General features: G+C 42.0%; 1 protein-coding gene across 3 annotated transcripts; it reads left to right on the top strand.

Moving 5' to 3' along the window:
- Positions 1–433: 433 nt before the first annotated feature.
- hgfa (hepatocyte growth factor a) lies at positions 434–23,418 on the top strand. 3 transcript variants are annotated; one of them, XM_008400603.1, is made up of 18 exons: positions 434–650; positions 4,652–4,811; positions 4,987–5,099; positions 5,710–5,824; positions 10,306–10,448; positions 10,631–10,751; positions 10,926–11,044; positions 14,188–14,359; positions 14,468–14,601; positions 15,648–15,741; positions 16,851–16,990; positions 18,335–18,367; positions 18,560–18,668; positions 18,756–18,833; positions 18,939–19,076; positions 19,941–20,047; positions 20,169–20,302; positions 20,507–23,418. In XM_008400603.1, the coding sequence occupies exons 1-18, from the start codon at positions 587–589 to the stop codon at positions 20,681–20,683; spliced, it is 2,151 nt and encodes a 716-aa protein (XP_008398825.1). In that variant the 5' UTR covers positions 434–586; the 3' UTR covers positions 20,684–23,418. The 3 variants fall into 3 exon arrangements, with proteins under 3 accessions (XP_008398825.1, XP_008398824.1, XP_008398826.1); XM_008400602.1 differs by having other exon boundaries at positions 14,450–14,601; XM_008400604.1 differs by lacking the exon at positions 20,507–23,418 and having other exon boundaries at positions 14,450–14,601; positions 19,941–20,024; positions 20,169–20,284.
- Positions 23,419–23,447: the final 29 nt, after the last annotated feature.

Below are 23,447 nucleotides of genomic sequence, written 5' to 3'. Positions count from 1 at the left end.
AAGGTTGTTCTGAAAGCAATAAGAGTCCAACTTGATACCAGCAAGGTGTAATTAAGCGACGCCGAGTGTATATTTAACTATATTAGAATTTAACATTTTGGACAAAAATGTAAAAAAAAAAAAAAAAAAATGTTTTCACTCGACCCAGAAAAAAATAAAAATAACCGCTTAAAAATAATAAAACTCAAACAAATCACATGCAGCCTTCAGAGTGTACGTAAAGTTCAGACCGGAACTGTCATCAGATTTTGGAAAAATTGCGGGGGGGGAGGGGGAGGAATAAAAAATAAAATAAAATTGTTGGTTTTATTTTGAAAATATCTTCCGGAAACAGCGTGCTGTAGCGTGAAAACTTTTGACAGCGGTGAGGCAAGGAGGAGGGCATGGTGCGGGGTGCTTACAAACTTTTGGCGAAAAGGGGTTGAACCGAGGACGTGTGTGGCTTCTGAGGGGAAAAAGTAGCATCCGTGTGAGGAAGGCGAGTCTCCTGCAGATCATCAGTCTCTCTGTGGACTTGAACCGGCAGCCGTGTCAGTCGCTCTGCTGATCCGGATTCTACTCTGATCCCTAAAGTCTGGACCCAACCATGAGTGCAAACGTGTGGATTTACCAGGTTTTGGTGTGCGTTATAGTGATTTTTGTGGAAACAGGTAAGAATTCTGTTGGATGTTTGATTTGCTTTTAAAGTTAGAAAAACAACAAAAATAATAATAATAAAAAAAATTGATGGCATGAAGTACATTTTTAATTTCACATTCAAGACATAAATGTACAACAAATTCCAATATTTGACAAAAAAATTCTAATATCTGAAAGTTGCTTGTTATTTTCCCTTGAAAATGGAAGAAGCGGTCTTTTTTTAACAACTTTGTACAATTTTACTTCAAATGAAACTGAGCAGCTAATAATTCAAGATGTTTCAACTATCAAATTCCCTAACATTTCAATTTGCAAAAAAAAAAAAGCTTAAACTGCAAACAAATCCACGGTGTTGATATCGGATCAGCACATCAGCTGATTTTCCAACTTTCCCCTCAAAGATTTTTTTTTTAAACAGTTTATCATTAAACATTAAACAGTCTGACACTGAGCTGCAGAGAAAGATGCCTGAAACATGTTGTGATTTATCACTGCACCCGCCTTTAATTAAATGTATCCAAATGAGCCGGGTGTAAATTACTGGTTATCTGAACGCTTGTCCCGGCTCACATCTGTCCAGCCAAAAAGGTCAACAAGTAAAGCACTGTGTCTGCAGTTACCACCTCCAGGGGTGTTGACCCTGACCTTTGACCACACCAGAGGTGGGAACAGTAAAAATGTGCACCCAGGATCGGGGTGTTTGTGCATCTACATAGAAAAGATGTGTGAAACAGAGCAAGAAGCAAGGCATTACAAAGCAGGGAGTGAGCGAGTGTGTGGCGGACTGGGGTGGAGGGGGGGGGCTAACATCTGGCTGCTCGATACTCCAGCACATTTGCACCCTCCAAAACAGATGTATTGTCTGCTTAATTCCCAGACAGAGCCTCTAACCTGCTTCTTTCCTGTTTTTCTTGTATGGCAATGCGCCTGGAAAGTGAACGCTTTTGAATTGGCCACAAAAATGTTGTCATCCGTGGAGGCGAATCATTTATTCAACGTAGGCGAGTTGATGTACGCCGCGCACTGGTGAAACACGGTGGTGGAGCCACCATGCTGCGGTTCAGGGAAGCCGATCAGATGCTGGAGATTCGCCTTCCAGACTCGCCTTAACAACACAGCCGGGAGCCGTCTGAAGTGACGGCGGGTCATCATTTCAGTGTGTTGGAATAGTCAAAATTCATCCCTGAATCCAAGTCGGAATCGAAACCAGGAAACTGGTCTGTGAGTTCATTTGTGATTGTTGCAAGACACAGGCAACATGTGGCGGAATGTTGTCTGATGAGATCGGACCAAAATTCAACTGTTTAGCTTAATTGCAACGCAGTGTGTGTGGAAGAAAATGAACAGTACACACATCCTGTCCAACGCACCATTGCTGCAGTGAAAAATGGTGGTGGAAGCGTCATGGTGAGGAGTTGCTTTCCTTTGGCAGCCGCATGAAAACTGGTGTGACTTAAAGGGAAGATGTTTGTTTTTTTTTCCAGCTGAAAAGAAGGCAGTTGTGCACAATTGAGGATGGAAAGTGGTTGAGGCAGGAGGCGGGGATTCGACCTTTTAACAGGGAAGCAGAGTAAACTGCCAGATCAAGCCACGTTCATTTGGTGGACCGGTTCAGTCAAACGGATCTCCAACTCAAAGTAAAAGTTTCAGTCCTCCACCGTTCCCTCCCAATCCACATTCAAACCTGTTTCGTCTAATTCGGCTGCCTCTTCCCATTAAATCCCGTCGCTCTCGCCTCTCTCCAACCCCCCACCCCCATGCACCCCCCCCACCCCAGCACCTTTTATCCTTATCCTCATGCTTCAACAAAATACTTGGGAGATATGTGGAGATAGCAGGGGTCTGAGTGCAAGGAGAGGAAGAGACTAAGTGAAATCTAATTGAGCGGCCTGGCCAGACATCAGGGCTGGAACAACACGGTGATGACTGCCAGATGTGGTCCAGTGGAGCCCAAACATTAATAACATGTCCTCCCCTAAAACCATTTTCGACCACGACAAGCCTCTAAACGGTCCACAGTTTACAGAATCCTAAGTACACACACAGCGTCTTGTGTTGGGTCTTGGCACGGGGGGCATGTGGCTGTAACTCGGTAGCGAAAGATTTTCCTGGATGATTTATGTCGCACTTGCCTTTAATTACAAACCTAAAGTTTAAAGGTGCCTGGGAGCACTAGGGAACTACAGTTGCGGCAGAACTCAATCCGGCTAAAGGAAGAGCTTTTTCCAGAGCAGGTAAAAATGAATGATTCGTGTCACAAAATGTTCGTTCGAAGAAAAAAAAAAAATATGACGCTGTCCTGTTTCTGAACCCTCCGTGATCCCATGTGCATTGTGCCACTTTTTTTTTTCTTTTTTTTTTTTGCAATGATAGACTTCTCTTTTGATGTGCCTCTTCCAAAGAAACTCCTTTCAACAAAGCTCTATAAATAAGGCAAGAAAGAAATATAATGGGTCCATTTGCTCTGCCGACAGCTTGACGGTTCATTTTCCACACACACACTGTGGTTTTTTTTTCTTCTTCTTTTTCTTAACGTTTCCAAAAGCCGAGAGGCTGTACATTGAGCATCATACGTAAAAATGCATCTTTTTTTATGAGAAATTGAAAGTTTCTCTGGCAAGCAGGGTCACTGAATGAAAGTTCTGGTTGCTCAATATGGAAAGAAATAAACGACAAGTCATGATTGTTAAACAGCAGGACTCCTTTATAAGTCTTTACCAACGCTTCCAAAAATCATGAATGCAAAGATTATGAAATTGCTCTCCGTAGGAGTCGTGATAACTCATAAATACATCAGTAACTTAAAACCGAACCGTGCCAAATATGACAGAATTGGGGGAGGGAGGGGAAGACGACCTTAGCCAGTAAAATATGAGAGCTGCTTTCATGAGGGTATGCAGTGCAGCAAAAAAAAGCTTGCTGACAGGTGTCACTTTCCTTTGTCAGTCCTCACAGCTCCAGATAACTTAGCTTTGGATGCGAACGTGCTTTTTGAACGGGGCTTTCATCCCTGAGAGAACGTTTCGCTCTTGTTTTTCTGACATTCTCCGTAAACCAGCTGGGACAGAAGAGATTAGACGTCTGCTGCTTCCAAAAAATGAAAAAGGAAAAAAAAAATGTGCAAACATGAAACGGTTTCCTTGAATATCTGCTGGAGAACACGGCCGGCGCCGAATGGCAAAGTGCGATTCTGAAAAGAATCGGCTCCGGCAGGAATTTGCTATTGCCACTTTGGAAATCAACGTTGCCTTTGCTGTCGTGCCAACGGTTTGCAGCAAAATTGCCACTGAAAATGTGATCAGTCTCCTGAAATGTGCCAAACAAGCGGCAGAATATGACAGGGGAGATTGCACAATGTGCGGTGAGGCAATAACCGTTAACGCGGAAACGTTTTGAGTCACGCCGTTGAAAGTGATAAGGTATTTTGGGTGGCAGTAAAATAAACAATGCAGAAGTTCAGACTTGTTTAAAAAAAACTGTAACCCTTTGGAGTTATTTGAGTTGACTGAGATTCTAAATAAGAAATGTTCCTCAGGTTTTTAGAGACGCGACCGTAAGTAGCTCAAGTTTGCTGCTGCACTAAATAGTACAGCAAATACTTTTGGAACTTTCCAGTAATTTCCAATTAGCTGTCTTAATGTCAGCTAATTGATTAATGTGTACTTTTCCTGAAACTTTCATTACTTGTTGTTCTTTAAGATTTTGTTAAGGTACTAAGTGGGACTTGCCTAGAAACATTCATGGATCTTACTTACCAGTTGTTAGTTTCCTGGTACTTGCTACATTCAGGAAAGTAACCTCTAAAGATCAACGCAAATACTTGGAGGTTTTTGAAAATGCAACTCCTTAAGTTTCTCCTAAAAATATGAGCCCGGTTCCTGAAAGTAGCCTGTAAGTTTGTTTTTGTGTTTTTTTTTTTTTTTTTGTTTTTTGTTTTTTTGCATAAGCTCTTTTAGGAAACAAATTCTTCTAAAACAAAACAACAAAAAAATCACATCTCTGTACATTTTAGGTTGCTGTCAAAAACATCGCCGTCAGTCTTTACAGAAGTATGAAAAGAGCGACAACCACATGCTGATTTGCACAGACTGTCCGCAGACTCCAGTGGTACAAACTAGCCGCTCGCTGGAACACTGCGCGCGAAAATGCAAGAAGAAAAACTCCATTTGCAGGTGAGTCACAGCTTCTTCTTCTTCTCTTCTTCTCTCCCCCCCGTCTTTTCTCTGAATTCTCTTGATTCCCCTGCGTTCCCTCCCCGCGCGTCTGGTTGTATTTACATATTTTTGTTGTTTATCGTGTGGTCATCTTTCAAGCGCTTCCCCTGTGTGTGTGTGTGTGTGTCCGCAGAGCTTTCAACTTTCAAAAGGACAACAGGAAATGCCACTTGCTTCCTTTTGACCGTTTCACCCACGGCGCGCAGAAGCAGGCCAACGTCAACTTCACTTTATGCGAGAAAAAAGGTAAATGTTATCGTTTTCGGAGGCGCGTCTGTGCTTTTTCTCACGAGAACAGTGGAGGAGCGGAGGATCTGCTCAAGATGTTTGTAGTGGTGACACATGTGTGTGAGCTCGTTAAGTCTGAAGGTGTTTGCTTTCCCTGTTGACATTTTCAGAAGACATGAATCTCTTCACGCCCAGCAAGTTGACTCATTCTGCTGTGGAAATGTCGGTGCTTAGACATCTAGGCTCAAGTGGAGCATAAATAAAAAATAAAAATATATATATAAAAAAAAAACAACAACAAAAAAAAAACAACATTGCTTGCTTACACCCAACACAAGAGCTCTGCCTAAAATGTAAGCTGTTGAATCCAGCACTTTAGAATTTATTGCGGAATTTACGAAAGCTCCCTCACTGTGTGACATTTAATGAACTTCTGGGACTTGAGATTCAACTAAATGCTCTCAGGAAAAAAAAAAAAAAGATCTCCTTTTGACCATACTTGGGCAACTATGTCTGAATCAGTTCATGGCAGTTCAACTTTTTGGCACCTGTACGAACTTGGCACAATGACAGAACATTCAAAGCCTGATGTCTTCCGATGTCTCTTGTACCTTTTTTGTTCTCGCAGAATATATTAGAGAGTGCATCAGCGGCACCAAGGACAACTACAGAGGGAGGAGGTCTTGGACGAAGTCAAACATCACTTGCCAAGCTTGGTCTGATAATAACATCAATGAACACACGTAAGTCCTCTTTTTTGTCCTGGGGCCTAACAGAAGGTCGGGCTGCCGTGTTTAAATCAAACGGCGCCTCTTTGGCTTTGGCACCGGAACATCCAAAGCGTGTTTCGTCCCACTTAGATGACTTGGATGTTTCCGTGTTTCGTCCCACTTAGATGTGGATTATCAAGAATGTCGACGCTAATGCTGCCCCGGCATGAGAAGCTGCCCCGAACAACCGTCGTTGAGTGTTTGTGATACCCGGCAGTGAAACTTTTTCATCGTTTTAGAGGACATTTTGGCCCATTCTCCTTCTCAGAATTTGCTTTTATTCAGCCACGCTGGAGGGTTTTCAGGCATAATTCTCATTCGTGATGTTCCTGGTTGGAAGCTAAATTTGTCATCACACTAATGCCACCATGTTTGACTGTTGGTGTAATGTTTTGAATGCTGCTGACATTTGATACCAGACGTAGCGTGAGACACATTCCATAATGTTTCTCTCTTGTCAGTCTGAGTTATTTCCTTTATAGCCTTGGTGAATCTTGGTTAATTGGTCAACTCTGTTGGTTTGACAAGCTTGTTTCTGTAATGGATGACTTTTTTTTTTTTTCATTTATTTGAAAGCTACCCTTTTGGGTAACACTTTATTTGAAGGGGTGTGCATAAGACTGACATGACACTGTCATCAGCATGACATAACACCTGTCATGAAATGCCAACTTTGCATTAAATTGTCATAATTTACAAAATCATGCAAAGTTGGCACTTTTACTGGACTTTTAATGCAACTTTTAGATCAACTTTGCCTTAAAAGTGTAATTATTTACCGAATGACACTTCATGACAACCGTCATAAACATTCATAAAGACTTCTTCATGTTCATGACAGGTGTTATGTCATGTCAGTCTTATGCACACCCCTTCAAATAAAGTGTTACCTATTTTGTTTCTGCTTTGGATATTCTTGTCCATTTAATTTAAAACACGTATGACACAAAAGCAAAATAAGAAATATCTATGGGGAAAATATTGCTTTCGCTGCTATTATTATTTTTTTTTAGCAATTTACCCATTATTTAGTGCGAATGCTTCACAAAAAAAAGTTCTGGTTCCCTGCTCACCAGGCATCGCGCTGATCATACACTTCCTCTCGCTAAATTCCCGTAGATTAAATCCAAAAAAGCTTCAAAGCTCACGTCTTTTTTTTTTTTTTTTTTTTTTTTTTTTAGACTTCCAGCTTCGTCCAGGATGCTTCTTGTATTTTTCTCTGTGCCTGATACTGAACAGACCTCAGCGTCTGATTTATTGTTGCTCGGTTCATCCCCTTCCACCTCGGGGGTTAAGGGAAGGTGGAGGCTCAGAGACCGTTGAACGTTTATCCAGAGTTAAGTCAGATTTCTTTCAACACATGTAGGGATGTCCTCCCCGTTGACTTTTTTTTTCTTCTTCTTCTTCTTCTTCTTACTCCGCTGCACCAGAGGCCATCAGGTGGATCCCAGAGATGTTTTTTTTTTCTTCTCGTCTGCAATACGGCATCAGATGAGTGACTTTGCAGAGATGGATCTTTGCCAGCTTCTCATTAGCGGCGCTCATTAGTTACAAGACATTTTAACTGTGGCAGAGAGGGGATTTGGGAGCGGGGGTAATAACAGTTTGAAGAGGTGCGGAGTGAATAATAGAAGCGGAGCAGAATAAAATAAAGAAGGCGCAAAGATTTATAGACTGAAGTCTTTTTTTTTTTTTTTTGTCTCGTGTCCAGCTAAGTTCACTGAGTTACAAGCATACTGAGAGAATACACAGGTTTGCTCTCAATTAAAACAGATTGCGGCGTGGCTCCTCTCGCTGCCCCGGCCCTGTCATCACTTTCCACAAGCAGCGGTTAGCATAAGGAAACCTTTGTCATCGTTTATTTGACACATGGTCTCCGCGCTCTACTCAAATAGAAGTGGACCGCTAATGTCGAATGTTCAAAATGAGAGATTAACTGAAGGGGAGATTCGGCACCACTGCGGGCTTACCTAACACGGGACTGTCCTGCTGTGTGGGAAGTGCCACCCCAAAGAACAACGCGCCATTTGAGGTTCAGGTAACTATTATTTTCACGCTTGGCTTATTAAGGTGGCGGGGGAGGAAGTATTTTCTCAGGAGGGACCCGTCAAGGAGTGGAACTTCCACCTGTTGTCGGTGTTTGAGGCTTTAAAGCTGAAAGCGGTGTCGGCCGGTCAAGCATGGAGAATGCGCAACTCCTTCTTGTTTTACACGAGGACCCGAGCTTGTTTTAGCCCGCCTCGTTTGTGGAGAGCCACAAATTAAGAGAAATGAGTCTTGTAATATTTTGAACATTACAAAGAGACGTTACGTATGAATGCAATGAGATGGTTCATTTTAATGAGGCTGAAGTGTTTGTAGGCAGACATTGTAGATCTTCCAAGACGATACGGTCAATATGTTTGCCAGTTCTAGCTTTTCTTAGCTAATGCTAGCGTAGCAAAGCTAACGCTGTTAAAAGGTGTTTGCCCTTCTAGTATCTTCAATGAAAAGAAAACATAGGGTGTTTTGGTAAATATTTGTGAGCTTTAAAGGTGTTTGTAGGTAGACTTAGTTTATTCTTTGTTGGGGTATATACTATAGATTCAGTCGCCAGATTGATATAGCTCTTAATTTGCATGGCTAACATTAGCCAAACAATGCTAAATATGTCGTGTGTTCGCTCTGGGCTATTTTTCAGTTAAAAGAAAGTGAAAAATAATAGAATTCTGTGTAATTTCAATAAGCGTTCTATCCATTTCTTTTTAATGTGACTGAAACAGTCGGTGCAATAGTTGAGAAAAAAATTGCATGAATATTTAGTTTATGTGCTGTGATTTGTATCCTGAATTTCTAAATTGTGTTGTCATTATTTTTCTGCATATAATTACACAAATATAATTTGTGTAATTATATTTGTGTAATTACACAAATAAGTTTTTCCCTTTAGCATAACTTAAAGGGAGTCCCCCCTCCCCCCCAACTGAAGTCATCGGTTCACCTGAAACACTGAGTTTGTTGCAAATTCTGTTCAGACATTTTGCAGCAGTTACTTCAGGCCCAGATTTCATCTTCGGTGTTATCCAAAATCAAGCCAATATGTGTTGTTGGCTCAAAGAGGGGAAGCATGTGTGCATAGTGTCTGACTGCACTCCAATGGGAACAGATTTTGGCAAAATGATGAATAACTGGCCAACATCTGTTAGCAAAACATCATTACAGCTAACTTTCTCCCATGCTGCAGCCTTTTTGTGTTCTCCCCAAACTTTTTACTTAAAGTGGGAAAACTCGTGATTCCATTTCTAAATTAACAACACGGCATTTCTGATGGAGTCCTACAGTGTGCTAAGTTTGCGAGTTACACAAACCAGATGTGATCTTTGGCCCTAAGCAAAGATTTGTGCCGTTTTGAAACAAGTGTTTCGTTTTAGAAACATGCGTAAATGAGGATGTAGGCATGACCGTGTCACACTCGTTTTATTTGCTACGTTAAATGACTAAGTTTACTTCCATTATTAGATGGAATGATGTGCATGATCAGCGAAACCTTGCAAGAGCCTCACAGAAGCCCTAGAAGGAAGTGTTTAAACAAGTTCCAGAAGGAAGAACATTCTGTTTTTTGTTTTTTTTTCTAATGTCACTTGTCCAACAAGATTTTCGACATTTTTTCACGCTTTACTTTTCAGTTCTTAATCATTCGTTAAGAATGAACCTTGCCTTTCTGTGGAAAAGTGAGTCTGAAGCTTCCTCCTCTGTCTTCAGTTGCTGTCTTGTGGTCTGCATGAATCAGGAAGTGTTGACGTGCCAGGTTTTTATCATCCTGCCGTAGGATAAGATGAATTTTACGCACTGTCCATTTGGCTTGGGGGTGGGGGGGAGGGCGCAGATTCTTTAGCACCCCTTCTTTTCTACACCATGTTTGCACGGGATGCTATTTTTTATTTCTAACACTTTCCTTGACACTAATGTGGTGTAGCAGTTGACAGAGAAGGATTACCTTTAAATGCGCTCAAAGGTGGCCGGCGGAGGAGCTGCTCAGTCTGCTCCAACTGGCCCGTAGCGTAACTCTGCTGCTGCCGGTTACCGCGCTGTGACATTTGAGCTGCTTCACACATCACAGAGTCTGGAAGTGGTTGGAATTAGTAATGTGATTATGCAAAAGGTGCTAACACGGAGGAGAGAGACGTATTGATGACTTGGTTTACATTTGACTGCTACGAGAGATCATTCCAGGATGTAAAGAAAACGCAGGCCGCTCAGACTGCAGGTGCTTGAATTTCACAGAGCTATGCATGTAACATAATTAAGTTTCCCTTCGAATTTATTTGAGTTGCTATGGAGCGCGCTTGCAGTTCCAGCGCGATACTAAAAACACGGCTGCTGCAAAGCAAGCGTGCGAGCGCTCCTGCAAGTTTATTTTTGCGGCTCATGGTATCGGTTAACACCTTCAGCGATGTCCGTCTGTGCCTCCTTAGGTTTTACCCAGACAGGTACCCAACGCAGGACCTGAGGGAAAACTTCTGCCGGAATCCCAACAACGATCCTGGTGGTCCGTGGTGCTACACCACAGACCCCAATGTACGAGCCGAGGAGTGCGGCATACCGCAGTGTTCACAGGGTAAGACGGAATCTCCTCTGTGGACAAAACGCTTCAGTTTAAGTAAAGCCCAAATCGAGAGGCCCTCAAGAGTTTTAATTAATGTTTGCGTAGTTTGTTGGTTTCTCTGTGCCTTAGGTTTTGTTTGCTTTCGTGAAAAGGGGGAAACAACGTTTCGATAATTGTTGTTTCTTTGTTGGCAGAAGTTTGCATGAGGTGCAATGGGGAGGATTATCGAGGCAAAGTGGACCAAACGGAGAGCGGCAAGGAGTGCCAGAGGTGGGACTCAAAATGGCCTCATGAACACCCGTTCCAGCCCAAAAAGTAAGCTGAAATCCACAACGTTGATCTTTCTCACAGACACCAGCACACACCCATGACAGATGCTTGAATAAATGACGCTAATGCTCAGGAGAGGTAGACCTCACCAGTTGTTATGACTTACTTCCCACCCGACTTCCTTTTTTTCCCCCCCCTGTTTTCACTCTCTCCCTGCAGGTATCGAGATAAAGACTTGAGGGACAACTATTGTCGTAACCCAAATAACCGTCTGCGGCCCTGGTGCTACACCATGGATCCCAGGACTCCGTGGGAGTACTGCAACATTACCATGTGTGGTAAGGGTGTTTTATATCTCCAGCTGGGAGCTTTGTTGACTAAAGTCTTCAAAGAAAGTGTGACAAGACCAACTGATTGTTTTTGCTCTGATTTATGACTACATTTTTCTCAACATCTTTCACGCTCCCAACCTTCAAACAATGTGTCACACAATTGTGAATCTGTTAAAGGACTCAGAAGTAGACAGTTTTTTTGGGGGGTGGGAGGGGGGTTGTATCACCAGCACGTTTTATCATTGAAGTTGGTACATGCAAGAACTTCAGTGGTTTTGGTGGTCGTCTGAAAATATAGTTCCCCCTTGAGAAGTCTTGGAAGTTGTCATTTAAAGTGGTGTTTGGCTTAAAATCCTTCCACCTCAACAAGGAAAAGGAAATATGTTGTTTGTTACTGGGATCGTCTGCCTGAACAGAGAAATTGAAAATTGGACAGTGACAACGAAGGCCATTGTGCCAACATGCTTCACACGGTGTTTTATAAAGGCACAAATACCCATTGGACTTTTTTTTTTTTTTACATTTTGCGACATTACAAACTCAAACTTGTATGTACTTTGTTGAGATTATGTGACAGACCAACACAAAGTTATGACTATTTAGTGTATGAAGAGCAAGGAAAAGGATGATTTTATTTTTATTTTTTTTACAAATGAACATCAGAAACGTGTATGGCGTGTACGCATTTAGTCCTTTTTAATGGAATAGCCCTATACAACCCCTAAATAGTGAAGACTTCAGTGGTATTTTTTCATAATTTGGTCATTATGAGAAAGCAGCAAGTGTTGAAAGGTCATAAGAGACTCTATTTGCAGTTTGCCACAGGCTGTTAAAAGCAAACGTCAAATAAAGGCCACTAGAGCCAACAAAACCTAAAATGAAAAAATGCATCGTCATCCATCCACAGCACACCATAGTCACAGTGAAACACGGTAGCGGCGACTGCATGCTGTGGGAATGCTGTTCTCCAACAAGTATGGGGAAGTCAGTTTGAGGTGCCGGGAAAATAGATGGAGCAATGATTTAATTTTCTCGATGTACATAGTTTACATAGACAAATAAAGACTTGCAGCTGTAGCTGCAACAAAAAAAGTGGCTCTAATATTGACTCAGGCAGCCTGAACCATGTGTCACTTTTTCCTCCCTTCATAATAGCGCACTACCTTGTGTTGATGTGTCACCAAATATCACGCCCCCCCAAAAATACGCCGAATTTTGTGGTTTTCACGTGAGAATGCTCAGCAGACGTGAAGAGGCTTTGCAAGGCAACATGGGCTCTGACAGGGGACAGTAGTTGTTAGTGGCATGAGCGTTGGGTTCGAATCACAACATTTAGAGACAATTTAATGTGAAAGGAGGAAAGCGATTGCAGATGCTTCCTCCTGGGGCTCCGGGGTCAGCGAATGGTGTGATGAACATGAAAATGATGTGAATCATATGCTACGGCCCTCACAGACACTAGACTTCAACCTTACTTAACAGCAGTCGGAGGCTTTGGACTTTCTGACGTCTCGGGCAGAGCTCTGTCGGCTTTAATCAGCGCACAAATTGAGAATATATCTGTTGGAAATGGTGTTTCATCAGAAAGTAAATGGAAATAATTTTGGAAAAACCCTACAGACCTTCAGTTGTTACACACCTGACACGCATTATTAGGGTAGAGGTGAATAATATAACTTCACTTGACTCGGATTACATGCGTGTTGGATTTGTACCTTTGACAGCATTTGTTCTTCAGAGGTAACAGAGGCATGGAATAAACGTTCATGTCATCAGCAGATCCTTTCTGTTGTCAAAACGCATCCTCTAAACGCACGCGATGCATTTCTCTCTCCTTCAAAAACACACACGCGAGCACGCGTGTGCGCTCTACAGTACAGCTTATGATTTACAGCGAGGGCGGCGGTTCTTCATTTGTCCAGATGTGTGCATCCCTCAATGCCTGCCCTCAGCGAGATAAAAACCACTGACCTGTACAGTGCGGAGCACACAGACACTGGCATGCGTTACATCAGTCCAAAGAATCCCTCTCTTCAAAACCGCCTTTTCGTTTATGCCTCAAAACATTCCTGTTCCTCCTCCATCTTCCCTCATCTCGTCTGTCAAAGGCTAAAGAAACAAAGACAGGGTTCCAGAGGGGAAAAGTGCCGCTACCCCTGCACTGCTGAAAGTTGAATTCCATCTGAAGATGTTTGAAATAGTTTGCCGATGGTGGAAGTGGCTCAAAGCTGACCGGTGACGGCGCGAAGGCATTTGTAACCCCTTGAAACTGCTTCAGTTTTGTCAAATTGCAAAGCAAACTTTGATGTATTAGATGCGTCGACGTCGTTCACCCTCTCTGGACTGACACTGCGCACGACGACATTTCACTGCAATTTCAGCCGCAGGTCTTTTGGGATCTGTTTCTGTCAGATTTGTACATCGATGGTCTGCGAGTCTTGGCCTCAGGCCAATGTCCTTCATCTTTTAGACGTGTCTCTTGTCCAACACACCTGAATCAAATGCCTGCATTACCTCCTCCGCATGCAGTCGCGGCCTCCAGAGTCTTGCTGATGATCGCATTATTTTACTGGGGTGTGTTGAAGCAGAGGCACATCTAAAAGTTTTGGACACCAGACCTCGATGCATGGAGTTGAAGACTCCTGGCCTGAAGGGTTTGTCCATTCTTTGCAAAACAGCTCAACTCAAATTAGAGTCTGTGAAAGTGGATTTTTCAAGTCTTGCCAGAGACGAGCCTTGACAAAATGTTGAAAGGTTAAAGGCACACAAATGCTTTTGGAAGGTCCTGTGGATGGCTTCTCCTTTTACCCAAGAAATGTACAACTAATAATAATTTTTAGAAGATGTTATTTTGCAACAGTAAGAGCGCTGTTTTAGGCAAATTGTATAATTAATGCTTGTGGAAATCCCCGTGTGCAAGAATATGTTGCACCACTGTTGTGAAGACAGTGAGAGTTTCCTATGCCAATAGCAGCATGGAGGGAGTGCTACTGTTTTTGATCATCTGCCTCTACATTAAACATGACACATTTTTTAGAGGATTAACGCCTCCCTCCTTTCCTTCCTCCCTCATTCTTCTGTTGGGATCCAGCTAGTGACTTTCCCATCTTTCTCATGGCTCCCCTCACTGCAGCATTTTTCTCTCGCAGACTCAGACCACAGTGAGGAAATCGACGTCAACACAACAACGTCCTGCATCCAGCGGGACGGCGCAAATTACCGCGGGACGATGAACGTCACTCCAGAGGGCGTGACGTGTCAGCGGTGGGACTCCCAGTTCCCCCACAACCACTCGTTTCTCCCTGTGAACTTCAAATGCAAGTGAGCGGACGGGAAGAAAAGCAGAAGTGTTGAAAGCGAATAGCCTAACTGTCAACGATGCCGTCATCGGCATCGTCATTTAAATTGTAGCCGGTGTGTTTGCCACAGAGACCTTCGGGAAAATTACTGCCGCAACCCCGACGGAGCAGATTACCCATGGTGCTTCACCACAGACCCTAACCAGAGGATTGCAAAGTGCACCCACATCCCCAGATGCGATGCAGAAGCCACACCGAAAATAGGTGAATACATAGGTGTTTATTGCCTAAAATGCAATAAAACTTGAACTGGGTGAAACTAAAACTATGCTGCTTGAGGACTTCTGGCTAAAACATTTTTACAGATATTTTTTCATTGTTGTTATTATTAATTTTGTCTTAACTACTGCTCTGATTAAGCTGTTTTTTTCAGTCAGTGTCATTTTTTTGCATCTATATACTCCATTTAACAATTAATCAATTACTAAATTAGTTGACTTATCACGATTAATCCAATTAATTGTTTCGGGCCTAAACTCCTGTAGCACGTTCCTTACAATCTACACCAAATGTTTAAAACAGTCGGGGAAAGATAGCCAGGGGCAGAAATGTGAAGTTCAAGTTTACTAAGAGCATTTTTTCTTGCTATTGTTTTTAGCCTTGCCGGTTTAAGCAGTGATGTATTCAAATAAGAAACATATTTTCTAAATACGTCGCAGGCGAAATGTTTTTCAGGAACATCAGAAGCAACAAATAACAACAAGCGTCTTGTAATTTGTAAAGAAAACCCCACATTCTTCCTTAGAGAACATAATTCAAACACCGAACCGCAGATGCTTAAAGACACATGTCATGCTTTTTGCTAAATTACTCTGACGTTTCTGTATCACTCTCACAGGACCGAGCCCCTTGGCAGCATGCTGCCCAATGAATTCCATTTCACAGGAGAACAAACACACCAGACTTTGGCAGCGGCGCTCGCTGTCGTTTCCCATGTTCCCCCTGCTTTGTATTTCAGAGGACCACACATGGCATTTACTACGAGCCCCCTGTTTTAGAACAGACACGGTATAAATGAAGTTTAAATGTTCTGTTATATGTGGGGGAGCGATAGTTGCACAGGCTGTCATCGACGCCGACCTGCTCCAAGCCACAAGAGTGTTTTTGTTTCTCTTTGCGAATGCACAATCGTGCTTCTATGCTATGCAGATGTTCAGGTGTTTGCGAAACCGCACGACTCTGTTGTCCTTGGCACTCTGGTGAGTTTTTAATGAGATTTTGAAAAATAACTTAACCTCACTTCTCCCCAGACTGTTACGAAGACAATGGAGAGATGTACCGAGGCGCCTTATCGACAACTCGATCAGGAATTCCCTGTGCGGATTGGGCACCTCATATAAACAGGTAACAAAGAACTTGTTTTTGTTGCCATGGCAGCACATACCTTTTTTTTTTGTTGTTACTGGGTAAGTGTTGACAGTTCAGTTCCCATCACTTTGTGAAAAATCTCTTTAATATTAATGAAGCGAAGCAGTGAAAACAAACAGTGAAAGGAAACCAGGGTGCCTTGGGGGGGTCAGTACCAGGTCTAATTATTATTCAGTTTACTGATGAGAGGAAACTCTGGGGTCCTCCCCGAGTGACCCATGCCGACTGAGACGTTGCCCGTTTTAGGACCTGTCGCTTTATGCTGAAGTAAGGCTGTTGGATTTACTTAATTTCCAAGAATTTTAAAAGCCAGAATGGCACAGACAGATGGACATGTTCCAGAACCGACCCCTGACCCGAGGAAGTGCTTTCTGAGGAGAACAGATCAAAGCCAATCAGCTCCCTCGCATCCACTGCAGCCAGCAAGTCTACCCCGCTCAAGGTTAAGGGTCATCCCAGGGAAAACTGCTGAGAGCTACAGCTTGTTTAACATTCTCCTGGGAAGTGGAATTATCTTCACCCCCCTGACAAATTGTTGCCCTTCGCTTGGCATCGTTTTTGTGCCTGTGTGTCCAAACCCCTGCCTCGTAATTACTTTTCAAGGGTATTTTGGATATTTGAGAAGATTGCGTTTAATTCTTGCACAGCCAAGTGGCGAAAAGACACACGATTAGATGCGAATTCCTACCAAGAGTACAACCAAATCGTTCCGTAGAGGTTGTGGCTCCTGTTGGTCTGAGCCCCGCTGAATGCTTAGACTGCATACTTTCATACTCCCTTGAGCACCCTTCAGAAAACTTTTCTGTTTCCTTCTATGTGCTCTGCGCAGCGAAGGCAAGAGGATTCATTGCGCTATAAGAAACCCAGAGCCAAACTTTCCAGGCATAATGGGATTGCTTACAGCGTGAATCTACTGTATGTGCGTGACAGCGCAACTCCATGTGCAGTATACACATACTTGGTTATTTTTAGAGCGAGAGGGTGTGTATTAATCTTCATGAGATGTGACCCAGTGTTGGCTCTCTGTTGCACTGTGCGCATGATAACAAATGCAATATGAGAACCTGTATTTGTGTGTCTTACAGTGGGGATTCTCACTCTACAATATCCCACGTAGGGCTGGAGAGGAACTACTGCCGGAATCCAGACCGAGACAAACATGGCCCCTGGTGTTACACAAGTCCAAATAACCGCTTGGTCTGGGACTACTGCAAGCTGAAGCAATGTGAGTCAATAAAGTGCTTTAACATGTGAAACTAAATGTCAGGAGCTGCAGAACCTGGACGCTTCTGTTTTCATAGACTTTAAGAGGCCCAGCTGATGCACCTGTTTCCAGGTGTTGCGTAAACAGCAGGATTAATGCTGAAGCAGATGTAAAACCCACAATCTGTCTTTCAGAAGGTTAAATAGCTACCACTGACAGCTACTATTATTAGCATGCTTTTTTGGACGGTGGGGACATAATTTGTTGATGGAGAAAGCTAGCTTTTGTTTTTCCTTGTCTTGTGCGTTTGTACCAAAGTTTAACCAACTTTGCAAGAAAAACTGTCTATGAAACAAGTCAGAACTTGTCTGTTCTAACTCAAGTTGTTTCACTTTTTCTTGCTAGGCACCACACACATAAATGGAATATGTTATAGAATATTATGCTATGTAGCAAAGCTAACTGAGATATATTGCAAATAAAGCAATCTGTAGCCATTGACGTAACCAAGCTAGCTTTTTGCCTACACATTACTTTCTTTCTGCTAAGCTAAGCTACTTAGCACTACATATATAAAGTAGTTTTTGAGAAACTAGTCAAAAGTATTGGCTTTGATGATTAGCATAATGATAATATACAGCCAGAATGAATTTGTGTCTCTTTTTCGTTCCTGTTTTTGGTGCCGTGCTAAGCTAACTGGCTTCTTAATGTTTGCTGTTTTTTTCTCAAGCACCTCAGAAGTGCCATTCAGCTATCAAAAATTAACTGGCCTCGTTGGAAGGAGAATCATCAAAAATAAAAGTGTTTGTTTTACAGCTAATCATCAAATCTAAACCAGTATTTCAGCATGCCTTAGCCACACTGACTGGAAGACTTTGCTGGTGTTGAGGTGTGGTGCAATAAATAAAATAATTTAGCTTCACAAACTTTTGGAACCACAACAGAGCACAGTAATAGCACTTCTCTTCTCCATCTTGTCTGATGTCTTGTGTGATCCTTAAGCTGCGGTTTTGTTTGGCAGATAATACACATTGCCCAAACAGCTAACAGATGGCAAACCCGACTGCCAGTCTTTTATTTAAAAAAAAAAAAAACATTGGTTCCTGGATCCAACATTTTCTGTGGCTGGTTTCAATCTTGGTGCTCTGAAGAACCTCTTATGAATGGCTGCATAATGATTTCCATAATGTAAAACATGTCCTCCATGAGGTTTTTAGGTCTTGAACAAATTTATCCGCAGTGTTTGCTGTCAAAGCCTCTAACAATGATTCAGACGTGCAGATAAGTTTTTATAAAGCCTGCCATTTTCTTATGTTCCCTGCTGCTGTGAGGTCTGTTCTTACTGTTGTGATTTTCTTACATTAGGCGAATCGGCAACAGTGGCTCCTCAACCAAACAGTAAGTATCCATTTTGCTCATCTGCCCTCACTAGTCTAATCCTCCTCCTTGGCGCCCTATCTCTGATCTCCTCCCTTTTCCTTGTAATTCTTTAGATCTGACCCTTCTGTGTTCATTTACCTTAACAAATCATATGTCATGGTTGATCTTTTGAAGCTATAGTAAACATTATCAAAATATCTCCTTATATAGATCTAGCGAAGCCCAAGATATCATGCTTTGTGCATATAAACACCAGAATAGTCGGAGGACACGAAGTGCAAGGAGCAGATGGCGGCTGGGTTGTGAGCATTCAAAGAGAGTAAGTCCGTTTCTTTGTTTTACGGGACATTCTCAAAGTTTGCAAAGATTTGCCAAGTGATAAAATTATTTCTGCAAATTGTCTTAGGAAGGTTCATCAGTGTGGGGGATCACTGATCAGAGAGGACTGGGTCTTGACCACCTACGATCAGTGCTTCACGTCCTGGTAATGATCTATTTCCTGGTACTTTCCCCAAATAATCAAGCTTACCGTTGTTTTCTCTGTGTCTTACCTTTTTTTTTTTTTTTTTTTTTGGGCTCTCCTCGTCAGTGTTCCGGATCTCAAGGATTACAGCATTCAAGTCGGGCTGCGTCACCTGAACGAATCTTCAAGGCGTCCTAGGTTGGGGATTTCTCGTCTGATATGTGGCCCAGAAGGATCCAATCTGGTTATGTTGAAACTAGAGAAGTAGGTACCCAGCCAGCAGCGACGTTTCCATTTATCTGTTACAATATATTAACTATCAACATGCTACTTGCTCAATTTGGGTCTCCAGAAAATTTCTGTTTTGTCTTTCTGTATGAGGCCTCACTTGCCTTAGATAAAGTCAGTGTCCGTGCCTCGACAAGTCGATAAGTGCAGGGGAAAAATGGCATCCGTGGGAATGTTCCAGGGTGGAAACGACTGCTGACTAAAAAGAATTCATGGGGTCCAGCTGAAATATGTCAAAAACAAAAATATCTTGACAAATCCCCAAAGCTATTGGTGAAAATATCCTGCAAATTGACAAGAATGGAAATTTTCTGGAAGGTTTGTTTCCTGATAAATGTGGAGTTTGAGAAAAAGTTGGTAAAACATGTTGGTTGTAGTGAGATGACGTTCTTGCTGCGTCAGAACCTGAACAATTTGGTGTACTTGGCTGAACCATAACTTCTGCCCTCTACTAGAAAATCCTGAAAGAGAATGTCCGGCCAGCAGTTTGACCTTAAGCAATTTCACCTTTGAAATCTTAAATGTAGCTGGCTTATAACAATCCTGCAACAAAGAGTCGGCCAAAATTCCTCTACTGGAATGTAAAACACTCCATTTCCATTTATCATTCATCCGTGACAGCATTTGTTGTTGCTTAACAGTTTATAGGGTTAGGGGGCAATTACATTTTCACGTAAAGCCAGGTTGATTTGGAGAGGGTTTTTTTTTTTTCTCCCCCTTAATAAATGAAACCATTGTTTGGGCGCTGTTTTTGAAATTATCCTTGATATTATTTCACAGAAATGTACATCTTGATCCTCAGATTGCTTGGTTGTAAAATTACCATGATGTTTGTTTCAGTCCTGCCCCGGTCTCCGAAGGTGCGTCGACGATTCACCTCCCGGTAAAAGAGTGTCACATCGCCGAAGGCACCAACTGCACCATGTACGGATGGGGGGAAACAAAAAGTACTGCCTTCCTTCGCCTTATAACTCCATCACCCTTTCAATGTCTGAGGCTGTTGAAGTTCAACTATTTACACCTTACAGTATTCGTTAAATCGCCGACCGTAGATCCCTCTCTGTTCAGATACAGGCCTTGACGAAGCTCTGAACTCCGTGACGATGCCCATGGTCGACAATGAAAAGTGCCCGCACATCAAAGGGGATGCGGAGAAGAGCAGAATATGCGCTGGAGGCAACAAAGACGAAGGCGTATGCGATGTGAGTGTCAACTGCTGTGTGTGCCTGAAACAGTGTTCTTGTTTTAAATGTTCACGATTTTTGTAATGGGTTTCATAGAGATGTTACGTGAAGTGTGTGAAATCAGAGCTTATAGTACATTTTAGGATTTTAGGCTGGATTTAGTTGCAGAAGAGGCTCATTGTTAGCAGCTGTCGACTCACTGTTTGCGTCGTTTCGTTTCAGAGAGACGATGGCGGCCCGCTGGTTTGCCAGGAGCATCATCGAAAGGTTGTCGTCGGTGTGAGCACGCCGCGGGCAAAATGTGCCTCCGCGCAGCCCGCCCTGTTTGTTAATGTGGCCTTCTATTCAGAGTGGATCTACAAAGTGTTCAGACTTTACCCCAGTTTGCCGAGGAACTGACGGGTCGGAGTGGGAAGAGTCCTGCTGTGGACTGCTACACGAGGCTGCCGATGAAGAGGCAATCGGGACCAGAAAGCGTTGCAAGTCCTGTTCACGCTGAACCAGCAATGAGGGAAAACTACCTTTGGGAAAGTCGCCACTCTGTTGGAGCTCAGATTTAGAAGATGGAATGTCCCCACCTTAAAATTCCAGGCGACCTGCGCTTGTTTTTGCGACTATTGTCTTTGGCACATAGGTGGCAAGTGTTCTTGTTGCGACATGTTCAGAATTTCTGAAATCATGCAAATAAGGCAACAGAAAAGATGCTTTTGAGTCAGATGGTGACTTTATCTCCTGGAATGTACTTGAACCTGGTGACTTTGGTGACTACCAGTTAAGGTAGCTAGCTCATCTTCGACTGGGATTTCTGTGTTTCTTTCAATTTGTTTAGCTGGGCTACAAATTGTGCTTTTTTTTTTTTTTTTTTACAAAAAAAAAATGTACGGGAAAGATGAAACAACCCTGAGGGCCAAAAGTGCCACAATCCAGCAATTAGATAATCATATACAGTATGTGTAAGTTTAAGTTAAACTATGAGAAATATATTAAACAGAATGATTTATCTCTCTCTTTTTATCTTCAAATAAATAGGTGATCAATTAAATCAATGTGGAAGAATATTATAAATACATAAATCTGTAGTTTTAGTGTTCCCCAAAATATGTAATTAATTCGGATAATTTTAATTAATCATATACTAGAAATATAAATGCAACTATTTCAGCATTTATTTAATGATTTGATTTTTTTTTTCTTTTTCTTTTTTTTACCCGTCAAAGTCAGTTAGCAGTGTTATAGCGAACGCGATTGGTCTGCAGTTAGCCAATCCGAACCCAGGGCCCATGGCAACGAGCCGTAGCAACATATTTGCATGACAGATTACAGTTTTAGTGTATTTATTATGGTTTATTTCTAAACACACATGCATAAATATTTATCTGTCAAATTATTTATTCTTTTATTGTGGCACTTTTGGCCTCCGGTCCAGTGTACAAATGGACTCATCCGCTCTGGTTGTCAGGTACTTTGCATACATCACAGCTGTTGGTTGTTTCAGTGTTAAAAGCATCAGGCAGACAACTGTGGAAAACGGCTGAAAGAATGAAAACGTAAGCATGAAAATGCCATTAGAAAATTCCTCGCAGACTCCCTGTGAGAAAATAAGTAAGTCAGATGGTTTATGAAGCCAAAACTGTCCGCCTGTAGATCCAGCAGAGTTAGAAAAATTGGACTTTGGATACATAAATCGTTAATATGAGTACATCGAATGCACAACAGCGGCAACCGTGGCCAACCTGGCAGTTTTAATTGTGTGCAGTAGCTGAACTACCTTTTCCCCAGTTAACTGTAACTGTTGGTTTCCTCCCCCCCCCTCCCTCCTGAGACAGAGAGAGGCTAAGTAGGACTGAGCAAACTGCTCCAGATCTTATGCTAATATTTGTAGCATGAGAAAGAAAGAAGAGCCATGCCAAATACAACATGGCTGTTTGGTATCCAGTTTGGAGGGAGCTGTGGCCCCTGGTGGGCTGTGTGTGGTCAGTAGAATATTTTTCTTTTATATAAAAAGCGACTGTGTACAGACCTGCAGATTTATGGGTTGTTTTTTTTTCCCTGACATTGTGTAAATTTTTATAGGTCTTATAGATCTGGATTATTGTCGGTTCATTTAGCATCGTCGGATAGGCTTTGAACTTCTGATTGTGTGGAGTATTTAAAAAAAACCAACACAAAAAACCTAGTAGGATGTAGTAATTTATATTTATTTTTTGTAACAGAGAGGATGAAAATGGTCATAATTGGGTTCATAATTTGATGGTATGCTTACTTTGTGGGTTATATTACAAACATGGTATCAAAGGAATTGGTTAAATGTGAAGAAAACAAATGTACGGTTCGCTTAGATTCCAAAAAAGCAAGACAGAGATGGCTCATCAGCTGCCGAAATGTGGCTGAAAAAAAAAAAATGGTTTGAGATTTTTCTCTACTATGCAAAAACAAACCGTGTTGTGCTGTTATTCTTCTATCTCGAGCATGTGGTCTCCGTGAGTTCCAGCTTTCGACCTTGATCCGACAAACCAAAGAGCCACTTTCCATCTCATTTCAGCTCATTACCAATGAGCTAAACTTCTGAAACAGACAAGAACATTTCAGGACCTTCCTTTCTTGTTTTCTTCCCTCGTTTTCTATTGTAACTTTTTTGGTTCTTTTCTGGTTACTACGCAAAAACACTTTGGTCGGTGAAGTTTATGTCTGTATAGTTTTGTTATTCAAAGGAGAATCTCCTTTGAGATTCAAACGAGACAATTCTGCTGCCTTCAAGAGTCTAAATCTGTTTTTATGAATATATAACCGGCGACAATATTGCAACGTAACTGCAAATCCAAACTACTCGTGTACATTTTACAGGAGAAATCCAGAAAATGTGTATCTCAGCTGACAGGTGAAACCAAATGCCAAATGTTGTTTTGTTTTTTTTTATTACCATGGGAGTTGTGTTTTGACTGTGTCCTGAATGTGTTGCGACTGTTATTTAATTCAGCCTAACGTAATGTAAATATGTAGATATGAGTGGTATATTTTGTGAACAGCACACTTATAAAATACAGCTGCTATTTCTTTTGTATCATGATATTTTTTTTTTTTCAGATTTTTGTATCCTTTTATATTCATATTTCTAATAAACAGCTTTACAGCCACCCGTTTCTCTTCCCCTGCACGTTTTCGT

This window comes from Poecilia reticulata, linkage group LG23 (assembly GCF_000633615.1).
Source record: "Poecilia reticulata strain Guanapo linkage group LG23, Guppy_female_1.0+MT, whole genome shotgun sequence".
Lineage (NCBI taxonomy): Eukaryota > Metazoa > Chordata > Actinopteri > Cyprinodontiformes > Poeciliidae > Poecilia > Poecilia reticulata.
Note: the sequence above shows the minus strand (reverse complement) of the source record. Positions and strands in the feature narration are given on the sequence as shown.

Bases quoted from the DNA above. Each gene is read 5' to 3' on its own strand.
- hgfa (XM_008400602.1), top strand. From the start codon at position 587: ATGAGTGCAAACGTGTGGATTTACCAGGTTTTGGTGTGCGTTATAGTG. The intron at 651-4,651 runs GTAAGAATTCTG...TGTACATTTTAG, and splicing joins AGTGATTTTTGTGGAAACAG to GTTGCTGTCAAAAACATCGC. The intron at 16,991-18,334 runs GTGAGTCAATAA...TTCTTACATTAG, and splicing joins CTACTGCAAGCTGAAGCAAT to GCGAATCGGCAACAGTGGCT.